This window comes from Lonchura striata, chromosome 1 (genome assembly GCF_046129695.1).
Source record: "Lonchura striata isolate bLonStr1 chromosome 1, bLonStr1.mat, whole genome shotgun sequence".
Classification (NCBI taxonomy): Eukaryota; Metazoa; Chordata; class Aves; order Passeriformes; family Estrildidae; genus Lonchura; species Lonchura striata.
Genome location: NC_134603.1, coordinates 148,962,132 through 148,978,382, shown reverse-complemented (window position 1 = coordinate 148,978,382; position 16,251 = coordinate 148,962,132). Strand labels below are relative to the sequence as shown.

General features: G+C 39.3%; 1 protein-coding gene across 5 annotated transcripts in view; it reads left to right on the top strand.

The window, feature by feature from the left end:
- RBM33 (RNA binding motif protein 33) overlaps nt 1–16,251 on the top strand; it is a 102,573-nt gene that overhangs the window by 71,704 nt on the left and 14,618 nt on the right. For 2 of the 5 annotated variants that reach the window (XM_021526559.2, XM_021526557.2), the window contains exons 16-17: nt 11,034–11,237; nt 12,620–12,808. In XM_021526559.2, the coding sequence (XP_021382234.1) occupies nt 11,034–11,237; nt 12,620–12,808 (393 nt within the window). Of the gene's footprint in view, nt 1–1,941; nt 2,466–11,033; nt 11,238–12,619; nt 12,809–16,251 lie in introns of those variants that run through there. The other 3 variants (XM_021526558.2, XM_021526561.2, XM_021526562.3) reach the window with 3 other exon arrangements.

Genomic DNA, 16,251 nt, shown 5'->3' with positions numbered 1-16,251 from the left:
CTTCTCCTTTCCTGGGCTCTTTTGTGCAGAGATGTTTTGAATACATTTGTGCAAGTGGGATGGCTCATGATCAGACAGAATGCAGGCTCCCTCCTGAAGCTTGCTGGGTTGAAGTGAAGGCCTGGCACGTCTCTGCTGTTGCACAGCTCCACTGGGGAGCTCTCAGCTGAAGGGGCTGCTCCAGCCCAGAGCTGTGCTAACTCTCCTCTCTCCAGACCAAGCTGGCCTAAACCAGAACCTGGTAACAAGGACCGTGATTAATTCAGTAGGGCCATCTGTAGAACCAGGACTCAGTGCTTTGGTGTTGCTGCTGATGTTTTCTGTGTAACATTTAAGCAGTGCAGTGTGTTGGTGAGAACTGTGGAGTACAGATACTGTCAGAAGAGAGTGGCTTCTTTTCCTGAGGGCAGTGTCTTTCCCAGGCTGAGCTTTTGTCTGTTTGTGTGGCTGAGCACAGCAGTACTGAAGATCTCTGACCTGCAGGTAGAAATATCCCTTGGGTCCTTAGAAGGCAAAATGGTCTTTTATCTGTTTCCACAATACTCTTTTGTGAGAAGGTTTTGCTTTTGGAATTTTAAGAATTACTGTGTAAATTCCAATAATATTTTAACTTGTTTAGTTTTCCTGATATAAAGATGCCTTAATTGATGACTTCTTGTTCTTCAGGAAAATGAAAGTAGAAAATGATTCAGCATTTCCAGTATGTCAGACTTAAGTCTGTGTATCAAGGTGACACGTTAGCTACTGTCAGTAATGATTTTGTCTGTTGATGCTTTTTTATTTTTTAAATAAATCCCACCCTTCACCTCCCCCAATACTTTACCCATCCCTTTCTAATATACATACAATTTATGCAGGAATGGCAGTAAAGTGAATAGTTTTCCATTTTAATTACTCCTTTAAATGTTATGTTCCTGGAAAATTAGGCAGTGTTTAGCACACGGAATTTTTTTTGTTGCTGGTTTGGTTTTGGATTGGGTTTTTGCAGGGGAAAGGGGAGTGGGTTTTGGGGAGTTTTGCTGGGATTTTTTTTTTGATGTTGCTTTTTTTTTGTTTTGTTTTGTTCTTGGTTTTATTTTTTCCAAGGAGGTGATATCTTTTATTAATCCAGTGTACTTTGTTTTTGTGGCATTTCCTCAGAGCTGTCCTTTTCAGATAAATGAGCTCAGTGTATTCACTGAGTATTTATACTTGTAAATTTTACTAATAAAACATCTGGCAGGCTTGCTGAGGAGTCTGAAGTCAATCCTAAAGTTACCTATAAGTATAAAGTCAGTGAGAGTGTAGGAAAGAAACACCCTAATAAATCACTTGAAAATGTGATCATAAAATTTAAAAAAATACGGGTAAAAAGGTTGTTGAACTAACTTGTCTTGAAGGAGGGCATGAACAAGTATTCCTGACAGATGTGTCCAGCTTTTTTCTGAGATCTCATTATTGCAGATTTCCCAGGTCATCTATTCCAGTATCAAATGTGTATATTTAGGAAAATTTTCTTAGTGGCCAAATCACATATTCTTGCTATAATTTTGAATTTCTGACTATTTGTATTATAGTTGAAGAACGATGGGGAAGAATTTCTCTCCTTTTAAAGACACCTTAACTATTTCTGAGCTCTAATATCTTTCATTCTCTCTTGATGAGTCATGTTTTTTAACACCTTGGCTGTTTGTGGTGCTGTTTGGGCTCTCTGTCATCAATCTGTCTGTTAAGAGTTCTAATACCAAATGTAATTTAATTCCTTAAGTCAATATATTCAGAGTTGTTTTAGTCCTTGAAGAACAGGTTTGTACCAGCTATAATCTTAGATATCTAAGGATCATGTGAAATACATGCTGAACATGTTTTCTGTTTAGTTGGAGGTTCTGTGGTAAATTACAATATCTTAAAATCTCTGTAGTATTGTCATCTTATGTTGTTGTTGGATGATTTCTCTCTTAGCCAGAAAATGTCCTGCCATGCTCAGAGAGCTGTGTGTCTGTCCCAAAGGCCTGAAAATGCTGGTTCTTATGCTGCACCAAGAACACACCAATCTTTGTCTCTGTGGAAGGCTGCACAATGAGGGTTTTTTCATAAATACATATATAGATAAAAATACATAAAAATCTTGGTGTTCCTATTGCATTACAAGCAATCTAAGTCATCCTAATTCCTGAAAACCAGAAGTGCTTCATATCAAAAGCTTGAAAAAAGAGCTGTCAAGTTCTTCTGTTTGGAAAGCCTGTCACAAAAAAATGTCCTTGGAATGAAAAAACAAGATGGACATGGAAGATAGACAACTTCAGTCATATTTCAAGCAACTGGGAAGTCTGAGATGAATATGGAGTCCTAAATATGAATATAATTCTGATTGAGATGATTCTTGTTTGATAATGTAACCTTATGAACCAACTTTCCTTAATGTTTGTACTTGTTTCAACTTGTATGTATGTGTTCAAATTTAATTAAAAATATTTGACTTGAAAGCTCTTTAGCGCCTTTCATCTAAATGTGTCAGGAATTGCAAACACTAAGAATTGTGGCAATTGTGTGGGAAGTTCATGAAGCCCTTTCCCCAGCCCTTGACAAAGGAACTCCTGCCCTGTACAGTCTTATAACTTTTTATGAAATGGGAGAATGATTTGGTGTTTATTTGTATCCCACAGTTTGAAGGAGTCATGGATAGTGCCCACCTAGGAGTGGGCTGCAGGAGCCAATCTGAGTGCCCAGGTACCCTGGCAAAGTGAGCAAGACCTCTGAAGCAGCATTAATGTCAGTGCTGCTGAAGGACTCTGCCTGCCATAACCTGCAAGATTTCACTCTGGAAATATTTCACAAGTGGACATTAATATCTTGATTGTGTGAAACTGTTGAAATGTGTCCAGAGGAAGCCACAAAGTTGGTAAGGGGACTGGAGCACCTCCCCTCTGAAGACAGGCTGAGAAGGTTGGGGCTATTCTGCCTGGAGAAGAGACTTTACAGAACCTTCCTAAAGGGGCTTTCAAGAGAGCTGAAGAGGGACAGTTACAAGGGCATGGAGTGATAAGGACAAGGGGAATGACTTCACACTGAAGAATGGTTGATTTATATTGGATATTAGGAAGAAATTTTTTCCTGTGAGCATGGTGAGGAACTGGAACAGGGTCCCCAGAGAAGCTGTGGATGCCCCATCCTAGAAGTGTTGAAGGCAAGATTGGACCAGGGCTTTGAGCAGCCTGGTCTAGTGGTAGGTGCCCCTGCCTATGGCAGGAACATTTGAAAACGAGTAATAAACTGTGTCCTCCTAGGCCTCCAGTGAAGATGGTCCCTGTAGAGAGAGTCTCTTATTTCATAAACTGGACGTGGGATGTACTGTACTCTTTAGGATATATATGATTACTGGGAGAAGGAAATAAAGGGACATGTGTGGGCACACTTAGAAAGTGAGAATTAAGGTAACAGCCAAACCAGACACACAAAATACGTTTTATGGGCTTCTCATAAAATGTGTGAAAGGGGGAAGAGATATTTACCTAAATTTAATCTGACTTTGCTCTGGATAACATGGATCTAAAGTGCAGTAAAGTATTTCCTATTGTAGACTGCAGAGTAGGTTTCTTCTTTTCCTCAGGAGACCTTTAAATTGCATGTTGAAGAAGAGTACAGCTTGCTTCTGAACACCCAGAAAGCAGAGTGTTCCTTGTCACTCTTGTTAAGTCTCAAAGGAGAGTTTCTCTGCCATGGTAAATGTTACAGTGCAGAATTCCTATCTGTAGGATCTTGGTATTACAGAGTATCTTGGAGCCCAGTGTCCTGATAAATATAGCTGTGACACCACTGAAGTGCTTTGCAAAGAGAAAGTCAGATTTCATATGAAAATGCAGTCTCTTAACTTGGGAGGCAAGCTTGCAGAGTTGTAGAGTTTAATATTTTGGGAAGTCACATCCCTATGTTGAGAAGTTTGACCACTTGAAATAGGCCTTTACTGAAGAGGTTTAGCTCTTGAGTCGGGAGGGAGTAGGGTTGTCTTTATTAAGATTTACCAGGAGCTTCAGGCAAGGAGACGAGGAATTTGACTTGCCCATTTGAGCTTCAAGGAACATGAACTAGAAAGTAGAAAGGCCAGACACAGCACAGGAAAGGAAGCTCTAGTTGTACAGGTTCCTGCTACCCAGTACTGCCTTTCTGGGCCATAGCTGGTGTCCAGCTGGGAAGTGCTCCTCTTGGAGCTTTGGGCCATCACAAGTTTTGTATCCCTGATACTTTCCAACAGGAGCTTTTTCTCTTGGTCTGTCTCTGCACGGTCCAGTCTCTGTTCCCTGTTCAAAAACCCCTCAGACTGGCAGCTGAAAAGTGACCCAGGAAATTTTGCTTAAAATGTTGTTTATCTACGTTATATATCTGCAGACAGCATAAAAATGAAGGTATTTCTGAGAATATTAAACATGTCCATTCCAGAACCTTAATTTTGCTCTAAGTTTGACATACAGTTTTTGTTTTTTTTTTTTTTCATAATGAGCGGGTGGGTGGTTTAAAAACCATGTAGTTGTGATTCAACACTGATTCAATGTGATTCAAGTTGTGCTGTAGTCACTCCCAGTGAAATTTCATGCAGCATGGATATGGCTGAGACTCTTTGGCCAGTCCTTCTCCATGCCTCAGTTCACCTTTCAGGTGGATGAGGAGATACTTCAGTTAAGAATTGTGTTAGATGGGATTAAAGGGAATTAGCTGCTTTTTCTGCAAGGCGTTTTCTTCTTCCTGTTCTAGTTTTTCATACACCATTAGGCATAGAAGATGCTCATCACATCATGGCTCACTGAAGCAGTGTAGCAGTGTCTTTTTATCACAGGAAGGGAACTATTTCTACATTATATTTATTTATTGCTTAGTCTGGGTGCTCTTGCTTGGGTCAAGTTCGGCCTATACAAAAATTTTAGGCTGGGAAAAATAACTGAATCACTGACCAGCATCAGAAGTGTCCTTTTTCTCTGTTGTGAACTGGGAATGATTTGGCTCTTTCATCACTTTTGTAGTCTGATGTAGCTTATTGCTGTGTGTACTTTGAGTCAAAACTAGCCCATTAATATGTCTTAAGCCAGTTGTTAATGATGAGTTGTCTATTGATAGAGTGGCATTTTTTAGCCTGGTGGGAGAGCAGTTTTCTTAACTACTGCTATTCTTTAAAAAAAACAAAAAAAAAATAAAAAAACCCACAAAACTTTTAAAGGTCCTGGAATGCCTGGGGAAAAAAAAAAAAAGGTCTCCAGGTGTTTCTCATTGGCATTTGACAGATTGAAAACAGATCGTCAACTGTTCAGAAGCAGTGCTTGGTCATGTCACTCGGTTGTGGGATATTTGGCAAGTGATTAGGCTTCCTATTCCCAGGTCCCCAGTCTGTCAGCCAGCTGTATCAAAGTGGTAAAGCATTTGGAGCACCAGTCAAAGAGAAATAGCTCATTATTAGGGCTTTGCTTCTAATACATGTTCCTGATAATTACAGTGAAAAAATACTTGTATATATTAGATGAAAGTCACTGTTGTTCTGTGTGGGTTTTGCCTTACATTTCTTTCTCCTTGTTATGTGGGAATCACAGCTGTCTTTGTAGATGTCTGTTTTACTACAGTCAGTTGCAGTATCAGTAAAATACAGGTTTACCTGTGCAAATCTCTATAGCTCAGGAATAGTCATTTCTCTTGTCCTGCAAGTAAAGATGAATTTAGAGGTTTTCTTCCCTCAACTTCTGTGATACTTTAAAGGTACTAATTTCTATAAATATTGACTTAAACTGGTAACAGATGAGGGGTTTCTCCTTTCTTATAAGAAATCAATCACAGTACTGTTTTGGACTGAGATTTCCCTACAAGATTTAAGTCTTCATCGTGCTACAGAGAATTTGAGATGTAATGCATCTCAGAAAAGCTGTCATTTTACTTCTCTGTGTTATTTTTACTCAAATAACCAGAGTTTATTTATTCCCTTATCCAGCATGCGCATCCCTTTGCTATTGGATGATTTTGAATTAGCTTTACAAAGATTACATGGATAGACACAGCATTGTGGTAGTTAATAGAAACCTGTGCAGTGAGGTCTGTGGGCTGCAAGATCACTAACAGTGCCCATGACAGTGAAGTATGGCCTTATCGAAAGGAGAATTCATAAGAGGCTGCCCTGGGACACTGCACCACTGTCCTTCTGTGTATCCTGACAATGTTATCTGTCCTCTCAGTACGGAGTATCAAATGTCTGTCACGAGTACAGAAATTAATTTAATGTCACCTGAAGACATGCAATTAATCTTTTAGAGGTTTTCATAATACCTTTACAGAAAGAGTTGCCAGTTTGGCGGATTTGGATTTTGGGGTTTAGCAGAAGATAAGGAAAATTAATTTTTCATCAGGGTTAATACAAGCTAGCAGGGCCACAAAGGCCGAGAAAAATGGTTTGGGAATTTGTCAAGTGTTGTCACTCTAGAATAATGCTGCTTAACGTCTGATAGGTGTAATCAAGAGTTGAGATTTCTATAGAGGGGGATTAATCAATTTGCTCACTACAGAATGCAAGTTGGTGATACCATTCCTTCATGGGGTTTAAGAATGAAAATAAGATTTGATCTGTCAAATTGCAGGCAGCTCTGACAGTATCAATAGGCATTTTTATCAGTACATTTTAAAGCATTTGTTATAAATAAATTTGTCCTGCTAATGTTGGTGGCTAATAAACTTCATCTTCATCATAAAACTGTCATAATGATTATGACAGAGGCTCCAGCTTGCTAAATTCAAGCAGTCCTTCATAGAATTCTGCTTTTAGAATTTGTGATCTCATGTTTGACAGAATTCTTTCTAAGTTGCTCAAAACACAGCACTGACTATATATAGATTTGTATAGTGAGAGGCTGATGAAAAACAGCCTTGATAGGTATCAGTGAATTGGTTCTAAAAGTCATGGCCATTGAATGGCATCAGTTCTTTTTGTTAATCTAGCAAACTGCAGATTCTTCCAGAGCAGAGGTTTGAAAAACATTCACCATGTAAATCAAATCCTTTTACCTCAATCTTTTGACCTTTGTTTACATACACACAGTATTTGAAATTATCTTGTTTTGGCACTGCTCACAATCTTTCAGTACTTGAAATTTGAAAGATACTTTTTATACTTTCCCCTGAACAGAACTCCTGCAACTTAAAAAAAAGCATTTTCATTACTCCAGCTTTAATTGAGTAATAGAAATATTTCTTTTTATTTTAAGAGAACCCTTTCCTAGCCAGATCTTGGGAAGGCAGATCCTTTGTGAAACTTGGAAATTTGGAGCTCAAAACTCTGGATGGTTTATAATCTAGAAATTAAGGAGTAGACAATAAGAGGAAAACATTCTTCCTTCACTGATTTTCAGGCAAAGAATGAAAATTTATTTTCTACTCAGGACTTTAGAGGAAATTTGAAGTATAAAATCAGATTGTATTATATCAGTCAGTCAAATTGGATTGATTGTATCAATCAGTCCCAGGTCTCTATGGTCAGCTAAGGCTTTCTGCCTGGGCTCAGCATTTAGTACATCAAATTGTGTGAGACAGGCCATGATGATGAATAGATGCATCTCTGAAAAATTTAGTGTAGCTCTGTACATTGTGAAATTCTCTAGGAAAGAGAATCTATTTTGACACGAGAACTTTAATACCTCCCTCTCTTGCCACATATTTAAATCTGGGGAAGGCAGCGATGTAAGGTGATGAAAAATAACAATACAGAAATTGTCTGTAGGTAAAGCAAAAATTGATTTAAGATGAGCTAGACCTGAGACATTTTCAATAGAAGAGATGTTAGCAATTTAGTTTCTGTGATATAGATGTTATTTGGGGTAGCTACCAGTACAGCTTTAGTGGACGTACCTGCTTGCCTGTAATTTGCTGTGTGTGTTGGTGCCAGCTCGTTGTGCAGCTCAGGAAGGAACATCAGGAGTCAGCATATGTACAGTCATCTGTACAACTCCAAAATGTCAGTGTACTCCTGTGAACATGTGGCCTGTCCATAACGTTCTGAGGTTTTGTAGCTTTAAGGCCAGAAGTTAAAAAGCTCTTTTTAGGTGTTTTGCTTGACTTGGTTCTTCATTGTTGTACCTGGAAAAGTCACTTGTTTTGCACAGAAGTTTAAAGAATGATGGTGGTGGTGAGAGTAATTCACCACTACATGGTACTACACAGGTTGTTCATTTTGGCTTGGACAGTGTTTGTCCTTGCACTGTCGTGTCTTTAACCAGTGAAAAAGGAATTTACTGCTGAAATACTTGTTCTGGGTTGTTTTGCTTGTTGTCATATGTTACTTAACAGTCACATTTGGTTTTTAAAATTCTTAAGAAAGCCACCAGGTTTTTCTCTTCAGTTGAAGGGAGACTGCCTGGAACAGGAGGAACTAATGTCTTGGTGACTTGCTCAGCTCTGTTGGGCCTGGGGCACCATGTCTGACTCATGGACCTCTCTGGAGAAGCAGTGCTGCACTTTTGTCTCTGCTTCCCCTCCTTGAGTTGTCTCAAAACCAGTAAATGTTCAGAGCAGTAATGTAAAAGAGTTTGGTTGATCCAGTTGCCTTTCCTTCTTTTTGCAGGAACAAGCAAAACTTGTTCCATTCCCTTTCTCTAGTATTTTCTTATTTCTGAAATGGATTATTTAATTTTAAAAGTCTAGAGCTTTCCACCTTTTCAGACTTGCAGAAGCATCTTGGTAGCAGCAAAAAACAGTGGTGGCATTTGAGACCCCAGCAGGGAACAAACCCCATCAGATTTTTCATCAGTGCAAACCAATGTGGTGTGCCTAATGCCTTTGACTCTGTTCAGTTTATACAGCTTTATTTGGTGATAATTGAGCTTGGTAGTTAAATCCTGGGTGGTTGTTGGCCATCCTAGACTTTTATGTGAAATCATTGTTTGCTTTTGAAGTTTCAGTAATGAGCATGTTGGATGTGTTTTATACCTGAGGGCTTTGCTCTCAGATGCTCTTCCGATGTGCTGGGATTGTTTTTTGGTGCGGAAAGAAATGGTTGCAAATATTTGTGATTCTCACAGCAGGCATTTAGCAGAGATTAGATTTTAACTTCCAGTTATTGCATTTAAATTCCTCCTAGAATTTTTTTGCTCCTTTTAGTTTCATCATCTTTCAGCTGCTGTAGGGTTGAATAAAAGAAATTATCTGATCAAGGCATAGAGCTTATGGTGATGTTGATACAAGAACTAATATTAAAACAAGGATTTAATGCTGGTAAGGTTTTGTGCATATGCTTGGGTTTTTCAGGAGTGCTTTTGCTTTTGTATTTTTTAATACTAATTGAAGAGAAACCAAAAGGAAAGCTTTGTAATTTCTCACTAATTGCTGCTCTCAAAGGTTTAAATACAAAACTTTCCATGAAAACTTGGTGCCATTCAGTTCAGCAGTGAAAACAACCTGTTTGTGATTAGAGGTGGAAAAGACAGATGCACATTTCTGTTGCTTTCTTGTTTTGTACACTGTGGACAAATGCCATGATGAGCATTAGGATTTTTTTTTTCCTGTGACAGATTGTGCTTTTGAGTTGTAGTGCAAGGAGGTTTGAAGCTCGTTTGTCTGGGATTTTAAGTACTTGATTTCTTGAGAAGTTGTAGCCTGCATATACCTTGTAGTGCAGAGACCTTGATTTAGAGGTGTAAATTCTGAACTACTGACCTTGCAAGCCTACATACCACAGACTGTTTCTTAGCTGAGGCTTAGTAACCCGTCCTAACTAGGTATTTCCTTTGCTTTTCTTCAATTGAGAGAGGTACTAATTTGTATTCTTAATTAAAATTATCTTGCTACTAGACCATAAGTCTGTTCCTTCTGCACCCCTGTGTTTTCTCTCCTTATCCACAAAAAATGTGCCAGTTAGTATGAAACCCTCTGGTTTGTGGTGTGTTACAGATGCAAAAGGAATTTTGGCTTTGAATATTTAAGGGAACGGGAAAAGAAAACCCTGTAAAAATAAAGGTGCTTTCATAATATTTTACTTTTTTCCCTTAGACACACATTCTATTTGAGGGCTTCTGTGAGGTTTCCAGAAGTTTTTTAGGGAGTTAGTCAAAGCCTTCCCTCTGCAGATGAAATGTTCACTAGTGTTTGAGGTCTAAGGTTGAAGTCCTGTCAAGGTATAGGTGCTGCTGTTGAAACCATGCAATAATACAATGCACATCATGGATGCAGAAGTACCTTTTGTCAGTCTTTGCTGGTTCATGCTCCATGGAATTTTCAGTGATTGTTCTAATCTGGACAGGCAGACACAAATTCAAGAATCACCTGTTTCTAGGAAAAAAATGAATTGTTGGGTAGAGGCAGTGGAAGGGAATAATTTCAGTTCTTTAAGGTCGTGTTTTTACTGTGCCTGATTGCACCAAGAGATATTATGGCAAGAGGTATCTTGGATGAGAGAGACACAGAGATGGTGTTTCACTGTGTTCATGATTACAAATCTATATAATAAGAGCTTTGTAAGGCAAACAAAAAATCACCTTGAGGAACTGTTCCAAGTACAGACAGTGTCCGAGGAAAGAGACTGTTTAAAAAGCTGCTGGTATAGAAGTTAGCAGAATGAGTATGCACTTCAAAATAAATACCAGTTTTTAATTAAATGGAGGTTGGAGGTTTAAAGATGAGCAGAGCATTTTCCTAATTCTTCCAGCCTCCACAGTTCTTTGCTCCTCCTTCTGCAATGTGTATGTCTCTCATTATAATTAGAAAAAAATATATAACACATACCATAGTTCACATGTAACTTGGAAGGAAGAATTATTTGAAAAGAGAAGGAGAACATCTTGTTGCTTTGTATATGAAAAGACATTGTAATTATAATAAAGCCTGAACAAATTGAAGTGTTCTTCAGATAGCACAGATTTACTTTAGGCTGAAATTTCCAGGCTGAGCCTTTGCACGTGCCTGCCGCAGCCACCAGTTTGCTTTAGCAGGCAGAGCCCTGGACACTCTCTGAACGAGCTGGAATGTGGCAGGAGTCTGCTCAGGGCACAGGTGTGCAGTGCCTGGCCACTGAGCCGCTGTTGTGTTGTTGATTTCAGCAGGGGGGAGAGGATGCTGGCTTTTTGCACCCAGAGGGCCAACCCCAGCGGCCTCAGCAACCCCCGGAGCCGAAACAGCAGCCAGTGCGGAAGGTCACATTGACAAAGGGAATGCAGCAGCACCAACAGCAGCAGCAGGCACAGATCCATTCACCAGCTCCTCAAGGAGTCAAAAACATCCAGGGAATCCATCAAGCTAAAAAGGTGATTTTTAGATGCATATTGCTGCTAGAATTTCACTGTCTAGCTGTGTTGCTCTATTAATAACCGGCATTCTGTTTGACAATTGCTAGTGCAGGGCTGCATGACCCAGGAGATGCATAATTGCATATAAAGCTTTTAATCTACAGAGACTTGTTTGTACCCAGCATAGACTGGCAGTGCCTGCAGGTTGCTTCATCTGCTGGTGTTCTGGCCAGCTCAGCACTCCCTGGGGAAGTGCACATGTCCTGTGACTGGAGGAGATGGTAACCAACGTGCTTTCTGGCTTTAAAACCAAGTGGTTTCTTGAAGTTGTGCTTAAGATTTTATTTTGGCTGTTTCCTGCGTAAGTAGGAGCACACAGTAAATGTTTCAGGATGCTCTTTGCTGGATCCCCAAAGCTGGTATCATTCAAAACAGTTGGTGATCTTGTAATTTGATTTTTGCACTGATAGGGGAGGTCAGGGTGGCAGCAGTATGTGCCTTCTCTGCATTTTCAAGCTGGCACACTCCTTGAAAGTAGCTGGCATTTTGGCTTTTAAGTTAGTTCTTGGTTTTGAACTGCTGGCCATAATCTCCCTGCTTCATATAAGGATGAAGTTTCATTGCTGATGTTGAAGGGTATGTAAAGTTATTTCCCATCATAGGCCTTCCAAGTAGGAATCAAGAAACTGTTGAATGTTGACTCAGTGTTAAGTGTTAACTCTGTTAAATGTTTGTTACTCTGTTTCATTGTTATTTTTCTACTCTCTGGCTGTTCAACATTTAATTTGCAAGAATTAAATCAATGCTTTCCTGCTCCAGAGTACAGGGTAGAGGAACTTAGCAAAAAGTCATTTTGAAGTTATTTAGCCTTATGCAAATAAAACTCCATACTGGTAACAGATCCAAGAGTTGGTAGCAGTAGAGATTGAAGGTGCTTGGAGCACTTTGCTGATCTTGTGAGTGCATTAAATTTAACTATGGGTTGAGAATAGAAGAAGGAGAGGAATCACTTGTTGGGTTTTTTTTGTCCATACTGAAAATGTGGAAACACATGCTGCTGATGTGATCACTGTTGAAAACTAGGTTATATGTTTCTGTCTGAGATCCTCCACTGCTTGATTGATCAATCTGTGCTAGAGCTGAGGCTTCTAGGATGAATATATTATATATAACTCAGTATATAACTTGTTACTTTGCCAAAAGAGGTTTGCATAAGCAGTGGGATGAGTATGTTAGAAAGCAGCCTTTCAAACTGGCAAATAGCAACGAGCTGTTTTAAATCACCATGTACTTTAATCAAGTCTTCAAGTAAATAGCCAACTTTTATATCCTCTGTCAAGTGCAGCAAGCAGAGTCAGTGGGTAAGTAAATCAAAATACTGTTACTTTTGTTGTTGGCAGGTCATTATGCACGGCAGAGGCAGAGGAGTAGCAGGCCAGATGGGCCGAGGACGCTTGATGCCAAATAAACAGAACCTGCGAGTGGTGGAGTGCAAACCTCAGCCCTGTATTGTGTCAGTTGAAGGGCTTTCTTCATCAACTACTGATGTCCAACTGAAAAACCTGCTGATGTCAGTGGGACCCATTCAGGTAGGTCAACCTTGGTTTATCATTTTTGTGCCAAAAGGCTTTCATTCCAGAAAGCTCAATTAATTCCCTGACACTAAATACAATGCGTGTTTATTGGTAATTTATGTTTGAAGGCACCCCCACCCACACAAGCTACACCTGGTAGCAAAGACAAGCACGTGATGATATTGCAGCACAGGAGGCACAGTAGGATTTTGCTAACCATCACATTCCTGCTGCAAAATTCTCCTTCGTTTTGGAGTTTCTGTGCTATCTCTGTAATTTTTGTAGGCAAAACAAGCCTGTCCATTCTGTGAGGTTGTTAAAAAGCCAGATGGTCATATCAAAGCAAATGTATTTTGGGTGCTGTCCTTGTTTATTGTTGACTTGTACCTACTCTCCTTTTTGACATTTACCTTTTCCTGTCACTGCAGTCCTGGGGTACAAGCACCTAATGACCCAGTGGACATTTTATACTGTGTAGCATCCTCTACTTTTTCAGAGGAAAACACAGTCTTTTTTTAGAGGATTTTATTGATCCTTAATTCTTGAGAAGGTTTTCTTTGGTAGGGGCCTGTGGGCAAGGTTATGACATGCACACACTGTTTTATCTGCTGTGCAGCTTCTGTTCACAACCTGCCTCCTGAACTGATGTGTCAGTTAAATGACTTGAGGAAAGCAGGAGGTTTTCAAAGCAGTGAAAAGCTTAGGAGGCCCTAACTTACTGTTACTGCATTTAAAAATATCAAGTCAATGAATCATGAAAAATACAGGTGAGAATTTTTTTTCCTTTTGACAGGAACAACATTTTCAGGCAAATGCAATGCATGAATTGGAGGTGTTCTGTGAGACTTCTTTATTACTAGGATCATCTCTGTGTTGCAAAACAGATTGTTCTCCTAAAAATGAACTCTCTGCCTCACTTCTTCCTAATTTAGTAAATGGAATAATGCTGAATTATTTACGTCATCAATTCAGAGAGGTTTAATTTGTTTGGGAAAGCAAAACTACCTTCACAAAATACTTTGTGCCTTTGTGTTCTGTAGTACTCTAGGAAATTATTCATGCAGTTCCAAAGTACATTTGTTCAGTGTTTACTTGCTAAATCTTGCATGAGAATATTAGAAGATTAATAGAAACCCTGCAAGGAAATCTCACAATTGAGAGAAGTTACTGAGAATGTGCTAAAAAATTTATTCAGTACTTGCTGTTTCATAGCGGACTCCAAACCCTGGTCTCTCAATCCAGTGTCACAGACCTTTAGAAGCATGTACATACAGGAGAAAAAACTATGACTAATTTTCTAGTGGGATTTGATGCATATCTGTGCCCTCCAGAACTTGTGTTCTTGCAGCAACATCAACTGTACCTTTCTGAAATTATGCTTTCTGAATCACCATCCATTTTCCTTACAAGAAATCTAGAAGTAGTACTTGAACAAGATGCTTGAATTTAGTTAATGATGCTAATTCTGCACTTGAATTTCAAGTCTGGCTTGTAGAAAGCTAGAAATTTCCTGGCTTCTTTGAGACTAAATGATATTTCACAAGTGTGAATGGTGAGGTATGCAGGAAAAAAGTGATGTTTTGTAGGAAGAATATGAGACTGGTTCTACCATCTGTAATACTTAAGGTTTTTGATTTTGTTTTTTAATTATACCCTGAGAAGTGTTAATGCACCAAATGAGGAAGATGCAACAACAATTTTAAGTGACTTGAAGGACAAGAATGGAAAACAGAATGCTTGAAAATCTACATTGTTGCTGTCAACAGCAATTAGTTTTATGCAGGTAGTGCTAGATTTTCAAAGAGGTCAATATCCTGAAGTAAAAAAGTGGATTTTCTCCTGGCTGTAAATTAATTTTTTAACTCTTGTTTGTGCTTAGTGCTGCACAAAATCCCCTGCAGCTGGGAGGGTCAGGAGGCTCTGATAGCAAAGGGAGACTCAATTATTTCCTCATTCTTCCTTTAGTATGTGTTTTATGTAAGGGATTTTGCAGGGAGGAGTGCTGAGTGAGCTGCTGAAGAGAGCCCAGTAGTGGCTGCTTTCCATGCAGGCTTTGGGGGTTCCTGTATGAGGACAGTGTGTGGGTCCATGGACTGCAGCAAACAGTTCTTGGGTACTGCAGAGCTCTGGTCCTCTGATATGAAGTGTTACAGCTTGATGGACTGAAATAGGAGGAATTTGGGGAGATGGCAGTTGTGAGAAAATAGCAAGGGATGAAATTTTAGCTGCTTTTTTTGAAATTAGGCTGAGATGCCCAAGTTTTTAGCTGGTTTTTGATGGAGCTGAAGAAACAGTAAGAGGAGGGAAAGGAGAGTCAGTTCTATCTGACTCAATCTTTAAGATGTAGAATATCCTGTCTTCAGCTGTTGACTATATTCACCACAATTTTCCTTAAGGAGCTGAACTGTTTTGAGATGAAGATTTTTCATTTTATTTGTCTCCAGGGGAAATAAGTGTGTTGAACTCATGCTAATTTTTTGCAATTGTAAAGGAAATTTAAATCTGAATCAAAATTTAGGGAGTTCTCTTCATGTCTGGATGGTGTCCTGAAATGACACACATCCAAGCCCCAATGCTTGGTTAAAGGTAAGGATTCACAAACTGTGGGACACAGCCCTCTGATGTTAAACAAGCTGCTTTAAAACAGCATGTAGACACAGCTCAGAAATCCAAATAAATCCAAGTGTATCAATTTCTGCTGCAGTCAAGATTTGAATGTGGGAGTGGCTGAGACAGAGCTCCCAGAGAGGAGGAAGAAATCCAAGGATTTCCTTGTCTTTCACAAGAACAGACCACAAGCACTTGTCCCACCTGGTACAGGACCTCTGCTTCATCTTCACCTTCCATGCTGGGGCATCTGTAAAGCAACTGATCCCACACCAGCTCTTGGTTCCAAATATCCTGAATTTGTTTTAGTGTGATCATCCTGTGTGTCTTTCCTCAGAAAGTGAATCTTTGCTGGCATAGCAGTTTTAATTTGTGGGAAAAGTCTATAATCTATCAATGGAGTTAACAAGGGGGAAGAGATTACTTTGTTTTTCTGGGTCCAAAAGGCTTGGGGTTTTATTTTTAGCTTTTTCTTGTCAGTATCATTCTCGAGGTACAAGTACCTTGCACAAACCTTGGGAAAGGAAGTTAAAAACTTCCTTCAGTTTATGACGTTCAATGCTCCCAGCTTTGCCATCAGCATGCATTAGGGTGTCTGTGAGTCACAGTTTGGGAATTACTGAGCATGTATAAGACAGGATGGGGGAAACTTGAAGTTGGAAATTTGGCATTTTTCCCTTCCCATACCCTAGAAATTGAGAAAATTATATTTTCCCATGTATAACCTTTGAAATACCTTCTGTTGCCTAATCACTGAAAACTCTTTCATTCTCATCCCTGCTTCACTAGAGGTGCTCTGTTATTAACATAGGGGAAAAAATACCATTAAGATTCTCAAGACATTAAATATA